Source organism: Frieseomelitta varia, unplaced genomic scaffold, assembly GCF_011392965.1.
Source record: "Frieseomelitta varia isolate USP_RPSP 00005682 unplaced genomic scaffold, Fvar_1.2 scaffold_666, whole genome shotgun sequence".
In the NCBI taxonomy this organism is placed as follows: Eukaryota; Metazoa; Arthropoda; class Insecta; order Hymenoptera; family Apidae; genus Frieseomelitta; species Frieseomelitta varia.
Window position 1 is genome coordinate 65337 of NW_025110441.1, and position 15770 is coordinate 81106.

The following is a 15770-nucleotide window of genomic DNA, read 5'->3' on the forward strand; positions in this document are numbered from 1 at the left end:
AAACACAGGGGAACTTTGTACGATTTCAAGATTGAGATTTCATCCCTTTGAGTTTCACTTTCTGTTTTTTTTTTTTTTTTTTTTTTTTAATAAATTTGTAAATTAATTTTGAAGTTAATCAGAATGGATTAGTTAAGTCAAATTTTTACATAGACTCAAATAGTTTTTTTTCTCGAATGTTGCCTCAGTTTCTCAACCATCATATATAAAATATTCAAGAAGTAAAAGAGTTTTTCTTTTTTAATAAATTTATAAATTTGACTTTGAAGTTAATCAAAAAGGATGAACGATTAGCAAGGTAAAACTTTTACATAGGCTCAAATAGTTTGTTTTTTGAATGTTGCCTCAGTTTCTGATAGTACATCATATGCAAAATATCTGAGAAGTAAGAGAATTCTTTATCAATCAATTTTGAAGTTAATCAGAAAGGATGAACTTTTGCTGGTGCAGGTGAAAGTAAGTAGCCCGGATTATGCGAACATGAACAAGGAGGAAGTACTGGCCGATTTCATGCTGCGAATCGAGCACTACCAAGAGAAATATCAACCGTTGGACGAGAATCAGGAAAGCGATCTGTCCTTCATGAAAATTTACAACACTGGCGAGAAAGTGCTGGTCCACAAGCATGAGGGTCACATACAAAGTAGGATAGTCTATTACCTTATGAACATCCATATAGTGCCACGTACGATCTATTTAACTAGGCATGGCGAGAGCGCGATGAACCTCGAAGGTAAGATAGGCGGTGACTCGGAGTTGAGCGACAGAGGCTGGGAATATGCCAAAGCATTAGCTAGCTACATCACTAGCCAGAATATTCAGGTACATGGCATAATTGTATGGGGCATGGAAAATAATCTTTCGCTTCTATGATTTGATGAAAGTAAACGTAATGTTCTTCGTGGTTGTAGGGATTGCGAGTGTGGACTAGCTGGCTGAAGAGGACCATTCAAACGGCTAGTGACGTGAATGCACCTCAGGAAAGGTGGAAAGCGTTAAACGAGATTGACGCGGTGAGTTGAATTAATTGTCCTCGTTTCCATCGGAAAATTTGGATAAACCTGAACAGAAGACATTGAAATGCTATTCCAAAATTCTTTTTCTTAACCGTCTGATGTTCAACTAATAAAAGAGTTTGTATTCCATTATATACAATAGTTGCATTGGAATGGATAAAACATCCATTTCATATCTAATAAGTAATATTGAATGGATGATAATAAAAATAAATAAAATAAAAATATTTGCACGTAGGATTATTTATGGAATGATAATAACTAAACTATGCATGTACAGGGCATCTGCGAAGAAATGACTTACGAAGAAATTGCAGACAAGTATCCGACAGACTTCGCCGCAAGAGACCAAAATAAATTCTCGTACCGTTATCCGAGAGGGGAAAGTTACGAGGACTTGGTCGCGCGATTGGAACCGGTGATAATGGAATTAGAACGACAGGGTAATGTTCTGGTCGTTAGCCACCAAGCGGTTTTGAGATGTCTACTTGCTTACTTCTTAGACAAAAGTGCGGGTAAATATTTTCATTTATAAATAATTTTGTTATTTGACATTGGTGTATAAATAATTCGAAAAAGATATTTTTATCAACGCAACACTGTTTAATCAGTCTAACAGAGATTAAAAAAGTATATTTTTGTGTAAAGTGATTGCTTAATCAATTTAACAAAGTGCATACAAATGTATAATTGAACAAGGGGAGTATCAAAGTTGAATAATTTTTGACCTTCGACGTATCGAAATGAACTAAGAATAAATATACGTTCATGTGTGCAAAGAGATATCGAAAACGTAGCGTAGTTACGCATACAGCGAAAATTTAAGACACCCTTTTCTTGTTTCTTGTTTTAATTTTATTGCGATTAATTGCTACAGTAAAGATAATATTTACCGTGTTTTTTGATTTAAAGATTCTAGTACTTTTTCATTTTAAGGATTTGTAATTCTAATCATATTTGTCCTCTGTTCCAGATGAATTACCATATTTAGAAGTGCCACTACATACTATTATTAAACTAACGCCTGTCGCGTACGGTTGCAAGGTAGGACACATTCGATTGCCAATTGACGCAGTGGACACGCATCGGCCGAAACCAAAGGTAGAAATGATCAGAATTGACTAGTAGTTATTGTCTTTCTCCCTCTTGTAAATATAATCCGTATGCTGAAAACAGAGACAGAAAGAAAGAAAGAAAGAAAGAAAGAAAGAAAGAGAATATCGAGACATTTACTCTTACTTTGCTTGCCGCTCTTAATGAAATACCTTCAATTCCTTAAGTTTTTTTTTTTGTTTTAATGTTCCCAGAATGCCTGACCATTAGTGGATTGGGACTACTTTCTCGTATATAATCTTGATTTAATGTATTCTAAATGTCATCCAACTCTAAGCTTTGAATATTAAACACTGCGTTTTGCATGCATTTTTCTATCAAAGTAATAATAATACGGATGATATGATGTGAGACGTCATACTATGCACGTACTTAATACACATGTGATGACATATTTGATAAATTTATGTGAATACATATATACATATATATAATGGTAGATATCAGTTTGTGAGAATTTTGATGTTATACTGGGATGTACATGTTTGTAATTATCGGCACACAGTAAAACACGCAGGAGAATTGCACTTATGACATTTGTTTAATAAATCATATATGGTATTGCGGTAAATCGAGTCTACTCGAAACGAACCATTCACCATCGTAGTGAATAAGTGCTGTGAAATTAGAGTAAAATTGTTTGTATTTATGTTGTGGTATAAATACTTATGCGTGTATACAACTTATATAAATGTATGTTTTGACGGTACGACATGACTATAAAAACTTGTCATTAAAATCTGCTTGATCATCTATGTGCGACCTACGTTTCTTTCACTTTTTTTTTTCTTTTTTTGTTCAGCGTGTAGGTGTCCTAGAAATGTAGTAGTTAGTTACTGCTTATGTTGGCCGCGGATCAACTGTCCAAACGATATAACGTTTCGTTGTGAAACTCTTTTCAGATCCCGGGATATCTAGAGGAACGATTCCGAGGGAAAGGAAAATTGCCTCGCACGTGATAACGACGACGTAGCGCACGACAGAGTTAATTCTATATCGTCGTTACGAGGTACCGAAGACGCATTCGTTTGGCAGCTGGCTGCCTCTCGCACGTCCGATGCAACGCGCGTCCATTTCCTATTTTAACAAAACCTAGACGAGATATATCCGAAATTATCCGACATTGTTTCTATGCGAATCACGTGATAAAAGGGTTCCTTTTGTTTGATCTTCTGATACGTGTGCTAACGTAGCAGCATCGTTCGTACACGTTCGAAAAGACAGACAGTCCTACGTAACAAAAACAATATAAGTGCATATGTAACATCACGTGCGTAAAATTTGTTCCAACAGAAAACTTTCTTACATCTAAAACTTTTGAATCTGCCGTTCGAGGATTGCACTTGAAAGTGACTCAGTTTTGCCTCCAAAATACTTCATTTCTTATATATTTCCAAGGTATTTCGATTTCCCGAATATTTTTAGTGTTTCTTTTTTTTTTTTTTTTTTTTTTTTTTTTTTTTTTTGTAAATCAATCGCTGATAGAGGAGAGAAAGAAATCAATTTCCGAGAATATCTGCGTATGTAGTGGTTATATAATGACTATTTGTTCATGTACTTTATAGAAACTGTTTTATTGATACTGAGATATGTTCCGCCAATTACCAACTTACCGAGTTTCATTACCGACTAAGAAATAGTTAGGCCGTTAATAATTTACTACGGAAAACTATCGTGCCGAGCGAGAATCATGTATTTCGGAAGTTCATCGCCTTATATAATAATCTAGTTACTGGTATGAGGGAATATAAATTCCAACACGCGTATTTTTGTTAAGAGGATGATCGTGCCGTGTGGAAAACCGAGAACTTTTCGAAGTGTAATTTATTTTAAGAGAAGTGTACATATTTTTTTAATGTCCTTCACGACGAGAACAAAAAAATACATTTATTTGAAAATTACAAATGCGCTCCGTCTTTTATCCTAAAAGGTTTGTTTCTAACAATTTTTAAAAAATTGCTGAAAAATATCTTTTTTACATAAAATATTTCTTTAACGCCACCATGCTTGGATGAGGGGACCTCAAAAGGCAAATGCTTAATTTTAACATCAAATAGATTACCATGTACCTAGTCATCAACTGTACCCATTGGACGGTTGAAGATTGGCGAACTTGCATATGTTGAGTGATGACTCGACACCAGATGGAGCAATTATCTCCATCATGGCTACCGGCCGGAAAGAAACTTGGAATTGGAGAGAGACAGCGGAATTTGAATCGCGTAAGACCCGCAGTGACGTAGGAATCAAGACACTTGGCGACGTCACAATGGCAACAACTAACGAATTTGGTCCTGATTCTGGTGGCAGAATTAAGGTCCGAATTTCCTTTAAATAGGGTGAAAATTTCAACTAGGACATTTTTGTGTTTTTAACCTATACACGTTGACCAGAGTAGCAGACAAATATAATAATAACAATTATTTGATTAATGTTTCTTGTAATGTTAGAAAACAATGAGCAATAGTCATTCAAATCTTGCTGGATGTTCTTGCAGGGAGTAACAATAGTGAAGCCAATTGTGTATGGCAATGTAGCTCGCTACTTTGGTAAAAAAAGAGAAGAAGATGGTCATACGCACCAATGGACAGTGTATGTTAAACCTTACCACAATGAGGATATGTCCACATACGTGAAGAAAGTTCACTTCAAGTTGCATGAGAGTTACAACAATCCGAATCGCATTATGACCAAACCGCCATATGAACTCACTGAAACTGGCTGGGGAGAATTTGAGATTGTAATTAAGATATATTTTCACGATCCTAATGAACGTCCTGTAAGCATAATCTTTATAATTCTAACAGTATTCATCATATATAACTTTGTTAAAGTTATTTATATTCGAAATAGGTAACTATATACCATATATTGAAACTATTTCAAACAACACCTGAGATACAACTGGGAAAGAAAAGTTTGGTATCTGAGTTTTATGAAGAAATAGTTTTCCAGGATCCAACGGCTTTGATGCAGCACCTACTGAATTCTAGTAGGCCTATAACTCTTGGTGTTTGGCGCCATAATACAGATTGTATGTATCATTAGTGATTTTACTTGTTATTTAAATGAATGATGTTTGTTACAATTATTCTCTTATTTTATTATGCAGTTGAAGCCAAAAAGGAATCTACAATGAAAGCAGTGATAGAAGCAAGAAACAAAATAAGACTGGAAGTCATAGATCTTAAGGAGAAATTGACATTAGCAAAGGAGACAATTGCTAAATTTAAAGAAGAGATTGCCAAGATCTCCAAAGCTGGTGGAAGCTTGTCTGTTGCATGATTTAAAGATTAAAAAATTTTTTTAAGTCACTATAGGAAGAGAGAAAGTACTGTTTTCTATGCTTAATTAAGGTGTACATAGTTTTAGTAAAGAAACAATTATAAAACAAATGTAAGCAATTATATGTAATTTTGTAATATTTGTAATTTTTGTAATATATTAGCGATTGTATATAAATTCCCATTAAGCACAATGATTCATTATCATCATATAAATTTTAATTTTTAATCTTTTTGATCTGTTACAAATAAAAAATATTTTGAACTCAAAACAATTTTTACTCGTTTTTCATAATTTGAAAAAAAAATTTAATTAAAATATTGAAAGATATGATAAAACGGAACCATGCTTTTAAAAATACAAATTAGTTGATTTTGATGTGGACATGGAATTATAATGAAACCGAACAATAATTTAGATCGAGAATCGAATAATGCTGTATAATGTATATTAAAAATATTGATTATATATCTCATTTCATCAAACGCAAGTTGCAAACATATAGCTTCAAAAATCCTCACCCAAAAATAGTACCACTAATTGTAAGCTGTACGAACTAGTCATTACAATCCCATTAAACAAACGTATCACAAACGATTTCTGGTTTTATAAAGTTCTAATAGCACGAGCGCATGCGCGAAAACTTTTGGACATTTTATGATCTGTTAGATTCTCCAAATCTTAGATTTATTATCATTACAATGATAAATCTTAGATTTATTATCGTCACAAATAACATGTGTTATTGCATGTCAACATTAACTGCAAATCTTTCGGTTACAATAGGATACTCTCCCTCTTCAAACCTTGACCTTGACGTCTTCTTTGAAAAAATAGTTATCTCATGCAATTAGAGTAAACTACTTCTACAGTTTTAGGAGAAAAAGAGTTCAGTCATGATAAGAACAGCTGCGGCAGCGTTATTTGCTGAAATCGATTAGAATTCGATTTGAATTAATTTCGTGCACGTTTATCCACACGGATAGGAGATGACCGCAGCGCCGAACGCAGGCACCACCAAACCGTGAGCTTTTATAATACACTTGATCATGCATTTCTAAGGGATCATATATAGTTTAAGTTCGAGCTGCCACTTCAATGCCATTTTCAATGCATGCGGTACATATGGTATATAGTTACGCAAGGATCTTTCCGTGTCTAAAACCGGCCGGTTGATTGATATTATTACCGAGTATCTCTATTTGCTTAGAGGTCAGATTTTCATGACTATTACAGATCTTTCCGTTTCGCACTCTCCAATGATCTGAAATTTGCAGTATTCGATCATGATTATCTTTGCCTTGTACCAAAACTATGAATTCGATCTACTGGTCAGTGATGACTTAGCTAAGCTATTCCGCTGATTTCATCACTTGTTTGTTTTCATTCAGTGTTTCGTTGTTTTTGCTTGGCTCAATTAATACGACGTAACATTTAATTGACACGAGTTTCAGCACTAATTGTTGTTATTTTGATGTTAATTCGTTACTTATTTTATCGAACTTAACCCAGAATGATCCTTCGGTTTTCTTTTATGATGCTAATGTTAGCCATCTTGATGCTACAATAGAAACATCCATATTAGAAATTAATTAAAAACTTGTTTAATATCACTGTAGTCTAGGTTAGAAAAGTATTTTACTAATAATTTAATGAGACCTGACGTGTGAATTATTAAAATAGCATTACTAATATCCATATATACATTTTCTTTATATGCATCTATTTCAACTATAATTGTTTGTTGAATTCGTTGTACTAGTCATTTCGCATAATATTGTAAATAATTTATATATGAAACTAAATATCACTATATTCTTACGATTATTTAATTAATCCTACTTTTAATGGTTACCTTGCAAAATAACTCCAAGAAGTTAACTTAAAGTTAAATTGCACTTGTAAGTACCATCGTGTATATTTCGCGCGAAATTTAAAACGGCAGAACTTCGTTCATCCGAATCTCGTTTACATGAACCGAAGTTACGAGGTTAATTATTGAGTCTCAGATGTACGAATTCATGATTGATCAATTTCGGTTATTCTCGTTTACTGTCTCTCATTATTCAAACAAATAAAAATAGGACATAAAGAAAGTTAGAAAGCCTCTATTACTCACTTTTCAGTTATCACCATCTCCCCAACGTTTGGACAAACAAAGTTTCACCGTATTAAGATTAAATTTGAAAAAAGTAGTAGTCTCAATTCGTTAGGGATCGTTTTATTTTTCAGTCAATTTACGGTATCAAATTCTACTTTTTTTTCTTTCTTTGGCCATTACATCTTTCACCTAAACTCTACGACTTTTAGAAAACATTGGAATAGCTATAACAATTGCGACAAATTGTCAGTCAGTCCTCGATGGTCCAATAAGCGTATATTTTCATTAACTCATTCACATATTAATCTTTGACTTTTACTAGTCCAGGTATTGAGTTCGCAATTGGCGCGTTAGCAGCTGTGGGGGCTGGATTCTTCACGAATCCGGTCGACGTGATAAAGGTACGGTTGCAGTTACAAGGGGAGCTAGAAGCGCGTAATACATACAGAAAAATTTATAAGAACACCCTGCACGCGGGTTATGTGATTGCGAAACACGAGGGCGTGTGTGCCTTGCAAGCTGGCATCGTACCGGCTCTGTATTTCCAAGTGGTGCTTAATGGAATACGATTAGGAGCCTACAATACAGCGAAGAAATACGACCTAATCACCAACGATAAAGGGAATACTGATGTTCTGAAGACCGCGTTATTTACTGGAACAGCTGGCTCTGTCGGTGCTGTTCTTAGTAGCCCGTTCTACATGGTAACTACATGGTCTACTATTTTATAAATTATTTCTATATAAAAGTAAGATCCTTAAATATCAACGACTTAATCACAAGTAACTCGCATTGCAATTGATATGTTAATTTATAGCGCTTCAATTCAAAATGAGCAATTTCATATCGCACCTGTTCTTTTCATTGTAACAGGTGAAAACGCAATTGCAGGCGCGTTCAGCACAATCTATAGCCGTTGGCTATCAACATAATTATACCGGCACCTGGTGCGCGTTCAAATCTCTATGGAAAGAAGGCGGCATAATCGCTTTGTATCGCGGCTGGTATGCTAACATACCACGCGTTTTTGTCGGCTCTGCGACGCAATTAACTACATTCGGTTTGGCTGCGGATTGGTTACGCTCGTTACAAGTGAGTAGTTTAAACAGAGCGGCAATATTAAATGAAGAATGTTTTATACTTTCTTCCTTTTTAAAGATGTTTACAGATCAACCGATACTTCTGACTTTTTTGGCTTCTGTGATCGGTGGAAGTTGCGTGGCTCTCACTATGCAACCGTTTGATGTCTTAGCAACGAGGTTGTACAACCAAAGTACGTATAATTTAATTAGAACACTGTGAAGATAATTTTTGTATGATCTGTCGTATCGATCGTTCTGTAATCGAACGCAGAGACGGACGTGAGCGGAAAAGGTGCACTGTACAACGGATTTTTGGACGCAATCATTAAAATACTACGAACAGAAGGTCTGAGTGGTCTGTACAAAGGAATTTTTCCGACATGGATGAGAATAGCACCGCACACGGTGCTTTGTTTAGTATTCTATGAAAAGTTAGATCAATTGTACACTGTACTTCAAAATTAACAATTGTAAAATACGTAGGAAGAATTTTATAACTTTTGAAATATTATATAAAATGTAATATATAGTACGAAAAAAATAAATAAATTTCTTACACGGGCAGTGAAACGTTTCATTCTTTAGTATAACAGCTATACATTTAGAAATGATAACTTGTTTAGTGAATACTTCATCAATGCCGATTTTATCAATTAAGCTGGATACGCCACGCGTATTTAAAAATTCAATAATTATCTTTTCACGTATCCGAAAGTGGTCCAATAATGTCGTTCAAGTATTTGAAAATATGCAATTACTTAAGTCTAATAAAAATGCGGTAAAATCGATATTGCATGGCTGCAATTGAAGACCACAATAACGAATAAAAGTACAACGAACTTCCTATCTAAATTGTACAAAAATAATCCTTATCAATTAAATATTTATATAAATCTTGTTGTGAAAAAATTTTAAACTTATCTATTCGTTAGGCGTGTTATTAAAAGATCCACAAAGTACTACTTTTTTAAATTTAAGCGTTACGGATGGAATTTGGTCTAGAGTTGAATCCTTGACTTATTAATGCTGCTACGTCCGTTGTGTTCCTTCCTCTCGTCTCAGGCAAGTATATCCTGCATATATTAATATTATATTATTAAAGAACATGTTATCAAATGATTATAAGTAACTATATCATAATTTAGTTTTTTCTATGTACCTCACAATTTGTCCTAATAATAAAAGAAATCCAGCAAATATTAGAAAAGTGTATGGTCCTATGACGCTTTCTACTATTGGAAATGTCATGCCCACTATAAAATTTCCACCCCAATTGCAGACACTACCAAGCGCCATAGCTATTGGTCTGGGACCAACGTCAAATAATTCAGATCCAATAAAGTACGGTATCGGTCCAAGGCCGATTCCATAAAATATCACATAAGCCAGAACGGCTATCGTGCATATTACAGGCATGTGCGATGATAAACGCTGTAAGGATACAAACAATTATTTCACAAACTTTGAATTTTCATATGTTTTCAAGTTTTCGTATTCGAGAGTAATTTTACTTACAATCAATAAGATGGAAGTACATAAAACGATCAAACATCCTAAGCACAAGTAAATACTGCTAAGTAAGACACCTCTTCTGTTTAAAGATGACATCACTGGTACTGAGACAAGTGCCATACCAATGTTAGCTGCGCCAGTTCCAAGAGTAGCGTATTGTGCTCCAGTGATGCCAAGTCCGGCATCGATAAATATGGAGTTGGAATAGTAAAACACAACGTTTATACCACTCATTTGTTGCCCGAATTGTATCATACAAACTAAAAACACAGGAAGCTTCAGACTTGGATCACTTAAAATCCGCTTGATTGTCCAAGGTTCAGCTGTCGTTTTTTTTTCTATTTCCTGCTGCAGACTAGAAATTTCTACTTCTAGCAACATTATGTCCATTTTACGTATTCTACTCAGTTCTGAAACATTAAGATAGATTTAAGTGCTACTGTGAATATACTAACTACTACAACACTAATATTTGCTAACCATCTAAAGCTTTCTGCTTCTGTTCCCTGATTATATATAGATATTTAGGACTCTCTGGTAGAATAATAATTGTAAGAACTAAGGCATAGATGCACAATGGAATAAATGCTCCTAGCATATAATGCCAGGAACTCTGAGTCCCTAAAACTGTATTGAGCCCTGCAATTTGCCCTAGAAACACTCCACATGTAATTCCCAGTTGACATATTACTCCAACTGCACCTCTTAGCCTAAGCGGCGCAATTTCTGACATATACATTGGTACTACACTTGTTGCAAAACCTCCAGACAGACCTGGAAAAGTGCAAGATTTTCATATGACAAATCATGGCCAAATTATTTAAAATTTTTGAAGTTAGTGTGCTTTCACACATACCAACAAAAAATCGACCTGCTAAAAGAATTTCAACTGAATTTAATTTGAGTATTAGAAAAAACATCCCAGCTCCTATAATGCCAAATATGTTTCCGACGCATAGTGCTCCTTTCCTTCCGTATCTGTCTGCTACCCAGCTTGAGAGAAACGAACCAGCAGCACCACTGATGAGAAAAATTGAGACAACACTAGACCAAACTATTTTCAAGCCACTTTCAGATACGTCTATGTCATATCGTTCCTTAATACTTTCATTGCAAAACGCTTCCACTAGCTGCAATTAATATAAATATGTATTTAAAGCGTTCTTTATAAATTTCTGTAAAGTCTAAATTGAGATACCAACATGGGCTGCGTTATTTAATACTCCTATGTTGTATCCTGCTGGTACAGCTGATCCCAAGCAGCAGGTAACACCTGCCAGAACTAATATAATGGTCCATCCTCCTGGTGCCTAGAAAAAATAAATGCCTCTTTGTTTTTAAAATGCAATTATAAAATAAAAAGTATCATGCACTCATAAATATTTAACTTGCAACACAAGGCTCATTCTTTAATTTAAAATAAAACTGAACAGTAGCAATTCCTGTCTCCAATCTATTAAACATTTAGGAAAATGCAAATTACAAAACAGTGTGATCATTTTAATGTTATTGGTGATCTCTATCAATTATTATGTTATGTCATTTTAATAACTCATTAAAATATAATAAAATAATGGAATTTAAATGAAGTTACAATGAAATATATAATATCAGAGCATATTAAACATGGCCAAAAATAAATTTATATAACATATAAAAATCTATGAAGATGAGTAACATTGAATTATTGTAGCATGTACCATACATTATGGTGGTGCAGTGCAGTAAATCATGTGATATAATTTACATGATCAATATTATGAGTAATACAATATAAGATACACTGGTAAGTTTGCATTTCTCTTAAAAAAGGCAAAATAAGAGAAAAAAAAGTATATACAAAACCAGAAAACCATACCACTGAAACAATTAAGCATCATAAGCAATAATGTATTGCATCTTGGTAGACCAATCAGTGGTATAATGGAAAAGCCTGGATGTAATGATGGACTAAAATTCAACAAAACCACACATCATTGGTAAACCTGGAAACTATTTACAACCAACCATGCATTATTAGAACTTTTTAAAATATAGGCATAGATTTAGTCTAAGCTTTTCAGTTATACAAAGTGTGCCTACATAAATGTATCTTTTATAAAAGATTTTTCAAGAATGCAATTAAAAATTAAATGCAATTCCAAATTAAGATGTTACTTTAGTTACCAATATTTCACATAATAACATTGTTATCGCTTGTGAATTATCTTATAATATCTTGAACCTCTTTTATCATGCTAGCTTTTATATAATAATGTTACAAAATTAATCATTAGAGAATGCTTATTTAAGAAACTTACGTATTTATGTCTGTTTTAAATTAAACATGATAAAAGGGAAAAAAAAGTAAATTCAACTTGAGATATATGATAACAGAAAGCAATATAAATCACTAGTAAATCTCTACTTTACTCCTTTGACTGATAATGAGAAGCAATGTAAAAATTGATTTCAATGTATGACGAGAACAAATATGTGTACTTGTGTACTTCTTGTCTACCTCCTATACATCTTCATATCATTCTTACTTATGTCACACAGAGGGGCTATATATACAAGAATATCATATGTGAAACTCAAGTATTCCAATCAAATGTTATAAATAGTGTTAAATGTTTATCATTATCTATGATTCATTATTCGTGAATTATTTTGTACACTTTGATATAACGATATAAGTGCATCATTGATACGTGAATCAGGAATTTCGTTTGAAATTCACCGACATGCACAAATGAAACGAAAATTATTAAGCTGGACATGCTTGGTAATTTAAATTTCATTGTGTACTCACTGATCTTTCGTCTCGATTATCCGAATTATTCTGACGATTAGATCGCTCGGCATCCACAAGTACTGCTGCACGACTGTCTGCAATTGCAATTAATTATCACACTCTCAAAACTCTCAACATATACGTTAAAAAAAAACAATTACGTATATACTTTCACCGCGAACGCGCTACATTCGTGAACAAAGGAGATACACGATCATTCTAGATATACCTAAATACGTAAACTAAACTCAAATACATTTTTGTACGAGGATTATTATCCTGCTAGAACGAAAAATTTTGCGAAGAGGAATATGTAACGAAAATAGGACAATCGTCGAAAGGTTTCGAAAAAGTATTACCTAACGCCATGCTTTGTACAACACGTGTCACTGACACGATGTCAGAACGGTAAATAACACTAGAAACGGATCGCAACTACTGGCAACGCGAATATTGGCTTCGACTTCGACTTTATATATACACAGCATGTGCCATTGCATATAAAAAGAAGTCTTTTTTTTTTCTTTTATTTGAGCAACTACTGGCGACAACCTGTATGTATATATTTCCCGGTGTCAAAGCAACTTTATTTTCGTAAAGGAAAGTTCAGAAAGTATACGTCGGGACGAAACGTGCACAGTCCCAGGTGTGTACGTGCTCAACTGAATCGGCTTTTCCTTGGAAAGTGTTTGTTGCGTAGTTGGTAAATACGTAACCCACGATCCTACGAACGTGAATTGAATCTGCATTAATCTGAAATAATTATTTTGCACGTATACAACGAAATTATTTGTATACTTTACAAAAGCCTTTTATGAATGCGTGCTGTAAGAAGCATTAAAAAATTTGATTACCGACGAACATTTTTGTTATGTATTATTACACGAATATATATTATACGTGTATATGTATCATTATTATGTACATTATTATTATGTATTCTATGATAATCATGATTTTTCCAAAAAAAGTCTTCGTGAATTATTAACTTCTGTAAATAATACCTAATTAACCCATATAATGTAACTTGTACGTGAACATATAGTCGATTCTTCTAAAGAACGATCCTTGTTTACATCAAATCTGAATAGTACAAATTTGCAATGCGTTTTCCATTTGAAACAAAAAAAAAAAAGGATGTCCTTCCGAGGAGGAAGAAATTCACTTTCCGGATGAAGATATCACTTATCTAATATTGCAGAGACGGAGTTATGAATGTAAATATTCAATTTGATGTTAGTCAACAATTTTCAAACGCATATGTGTACGTATGTATGTGCATTATCTTGCGTAAAAAGTTTCAATGCCAACCGAGTGTATCAAATGCAAAAATATAAGTAAATGTAACTGCAACGCAGTTGAGCACAAAAAAATAAAAAAAAAGAATAAAATAAAAAAGAAAAAAAGAAATATTTTTCTTCTTTTTGTTTACTTCGTTCTAATGCATCTATTGAAAATTTCAAGACGATAACTAATGCATAGCTCTTTAGATAAGCGCACTTTCGCTGTTGAATTATGTTAATTGTCATTAGCAAAGCATGGATTGGATGTCTATGCGTTTAAAGTTGCGTACACGCAAAGTATAGAAACACGCATTGTATGGAAAACGTAATGTTCAGTTATAACGAAGTGAACTTTTGCCTGGGTTCCGTTTCTGTTAATTAGTTTTGTAAAAAATACGAACACTGTGTAAACATCCGCAGTTCAGTCGACCATGCAGCTATTTGAACGTCAATTAATTCGAAATATTCATATAATCAGACAATGGAACTTCAAAACAAGAATGACAAAAATAAGTGTTTATCGCTGGTGGTGTCCAAGTGATCTAAAATCAATCATTACACAACTATTTATCCCTATGGTGTCCAAGTGTTCTAAAATCAATCAACGTTTCGTGTTTTCGATTCGAGTGATTAAATAATTTTTACGTATGTACCTTTGTAGTCGAGCATGTCCCCAACTTCTGAATCGCAACGCATGTACGATGATCTGCGAAAAGAGAGATCATTTTTAAAACAATGTCGTTATTTATTATACTTAAGTATAGTCGATGATTGACCGTTCAAACATTGTCGCTGTGCTTGTCACCTCTCTACACCACTTTTCGTTCATCAGTTTAAATTCACCTAGTCACAATTGTTTCAATCCGTTTTCGTTCCGTTGATAAATCGTTCGATCATCGAAATTTATGAATCGATTTCGCTGATTGAGTATCTTCGGCAATTCAAATAAATTTTCCGATCGTCAGCAGTTATTATCGAAGCAGTTACGTTGTGGCGAAGCTTTTTTTCCAATTTCTCGTCCGAGACAAAACACAACGGTAGCTGTCAGTTCATAAACGTCTTTGTCTCTCTCTTTCACCAACTGAAGTGATACAGCAACTGAATACTTAACGCTTGCGCGGAGAGGTGCAAAGTTTACTGTTACGCTGTTCTCTCGGTAATATTAAAATTTTGCTTTTGCACGTTTTTATTGAAATAAAAAAATCATTACCGACCAAAGTGCAACATCTCAAAGAAACTGAGTCTATTTTTGTAGAAGAATATATTAAAGAAACTAAAATGGAAGACACGCGTGAAAAAAGTAAGTTGTACGAAAGCTATCCAAAAGTGTTTCGTAAAGAAATTGTAAAGAAATCTACAAGAGTATATCGTTGCAAATTTATAATATATAAAATTTCGAATACGTGGACTGTCCATTTCGATCATTGGTAACAATTCAGGTTGACAGAGAATTTCACGTGAAGACACATGAGTGGAAGTAACAATTCAAATACAACTTACTGATAAGTTCCAATGCACGCAATACGACGACTCGGTCACGCTGCTCGCGGGTAACTAATTAATAAATATCGTGAATGACTTCCGAAGTCAGAGTCCCTACCA

The 15770-nt window shown here is 33.9% G+C and overlaps 4 protein-coding genes and 1 long non-coding RNA gene across 15 annotated transcripts in view; 3 read left to right on the forward strand and 2 right to left on the reverse strand.

Moving 5' to 3' along the window:
• LOC122535075 (6-phosphofructo-2-kinase/fructose-2,6-bisphosphatase) overlaps window positions 1–3252 on the forward strand; it is a 6756-nt gene extending 3504 nt beyond the window's left edge. Inside the window, exons 3-7 of one of the 3 annotated variants that reach the window (XM_043666270.1) lie at window positions 451–822; window positions 912–1013; window positions 1297–1531; window positions 1990–2117; window positions 3032–3252. In XM_043666270.1, coding sequence (XP_043522205.1) covers window positions 451–822; window positions 912–1013; window positions 1297–1531; window positions 1990–2117; window positions 3032–3088 — 894 coding nt within the window. In that variant the 3' untranslated portion in view covers window positions 3089–3252. Of the gene's footprint in view, window positions 1–450; window positions 823–911; window positions 1014–1296; window positions 1532–1989; window positions 2184–2283 lie in introns of all 3 variants that reach the window. The other 2 variants (XM_043666272.1, XM_043666271.1) reach the window with 2 other exon arrangements.
• A 330-nt stretch (window positions 3253–3582) lies between these two features.
• On the forward strand, window positions 3583–5685 carry LOC122535078 (YEATS domain-containing protein 4). The gene is made up of 4 exons (XM_043666277.1): window positions 3583–4446; window positions 4627–4908; window positions 4983–5163; window positions 5242–5685. Exons 1-4 carry the CDS (start codon window positions 4249–4251, stop codon window positions 5412–5414), a joined length of 834 nt encoding a protein of 277 aa, XP_043522212.1. The 5' UTR covers window positions 3583–4248; the 3' UTR covers window positions 5415–5685.
• A 368-nt stretch (window positions 5686–6053) lies between these two features.
• Window positions 6054–9161, forward strand: LOC122535077 (solute carrier family 25 member 35-like). 3 transcript variants are annotated; one of them, XM_043666276.1, is made up of 5 exons: window positions 6064–6438; window positions 7838–8219; window positions 8389–8607; window positions 8674–8788; window positions 8869–9161. In XM_043666276.1, exons 1-5 carry the CDS (start codon window positions 6404–6406, stop codon window positions 9060–9062), a joined length of 945 nt encoding a protein of 314 aa, XP_043522211.1. In that variant the 5' UTR covers window positions 6064–6403; the 3' UTR covers window positions 9063–9161. The 3 variants fall into 3 exon arrangements, with proteins under 3 accessions (XP_043522210.1, XP_043522209.1, XP_043522211.1); XM_043666275.1 differs by having other exon boundaries at window positions 6054–6745; window positions 8389–8788; XM_043666274.1 differs by having other exon boundaries at window positions 6055–6438; window positions 8389–8788.
• LOC122535084 lies at window positions 6120–7520 on the reverse strand. 3 transcript variants are annotated; one of them, XR_006308079.1, is made up of 2 exons: window positions 7120–7520; window positions 6120–6975 (listed from the first exon to the last, which is right to left on the reverse strand). It is a non-coding gene; the product is annotated as an uncharacterized LOC122535084 (long non-coding RNA). The 3 variants fall into 3 exon arrangements; XR_006308077.1 differs by having other exon boundaries at window positions 7074–7520; XR_006308078.1 differs by having other exon boundaries at window positions 7057–7520.
• LOC122535072 (solute carrier family 2, facilitated glucose transporter member 1-like) lies at window positions 8635–15747 on the reverse strand. Of its 5 annotated transcripts, none has more exons than XM_043666266.1 (9): window positions 15669–15747; window positions 14822–14874; window positions 12904–12980; window positions 11312–11419; window positions 10966–11239; window positions 10590–10883; window positions 10113–10519; window positions 9757–10028; window positions 8635–9670 (listed from the first exon to the last, which is right to left on the reverse strand). In XM_043666266.1, exons 2-9 carry the CDS (start codon window positions 14862–14864, stop codon window positions 9571–9573), a joined length of 1575 nt encoding a protein of 524 aa, XP_043522201.1. In that variant the 5' UTR covers window positions 14865–14874; window positions 15669–15747; the 3' UTR covers window positions 8635–9570. The 5 variants fall into 5 exon arrangements, with proteins under 5 accessions (XP_043522201.1, XP_043522200.1, XP_043522199.1 ...); XM_043666265.1 differs by lacking the exon at window positions 15669–15747 and adding an exon at window positions 15012–15102; XM_043666264.1 differs by lacking the exon at window positions 15669–15747 and adding an exon at window positions 14974–15063.
• Window positions 15748–15770: the final 23 nt, after the last annotated feature.

Coding starts and splice junctions, on each gene's coding strand:
- LOC122535078 (XM_043666277.1), top strand. CDS start 4,249: ATGTTGAGTGATGACTCGACACCAGATGGAGCAATTATCTCCATCATG. Junction 4,909..4,982: donor ACGATCCTAATGAACGTCCT/GTAAGCATAATC, acceptor TATTCGAAATAG/GTAACTATATACCATATATT. Junction 5,164..5,241: donor TTGGCGCCATAATACAGATT/GTATGTATCATT, acceptor TTTATTATGCAG/TTGAAGCCAAAAAGGAATCT.
- LOC122535072 (XM_043666263.1), bottom strand. CDS start 14,997: ATGAACGAAAAGTGGTGTAGAGAGGTGACAAGCACAGCGACAATGTTT. Junction 11,420..12,903: donor ATAATCGAGACGAAAGATCA/GTGAGTACACAA, acceptor TATTTTTTCTAG/GCACCAGGAGGATGGACCAT. Junction 10,884..10,965: donor AGCAGGTCGATTTTTTGTTG/GTATGTGTGAAA, acceptor GCACTTTTCCAG/GTCTGTCTGGAGGTTTTGCA.
- LOC122535077 (XM_043666274.1), top strand. CDS start 6,404: ATGACCGCAGCGCCGAACGCAGGCACCACCAAACC. Junction 6,439..7,837: donor AACGCAGGCACCACCAAACC/GTGAGCTTTTAT, acceptor GACTTTTACTAG/TCCAGGTATTGAGTTCGCAA. Junction 8,220..8,388: donor TTAGTAGCCCGTTCTACATG/GTAACTACATGG, acceptor TCATTGTAACAG/GTGAAAACGCAATTGCAGGC.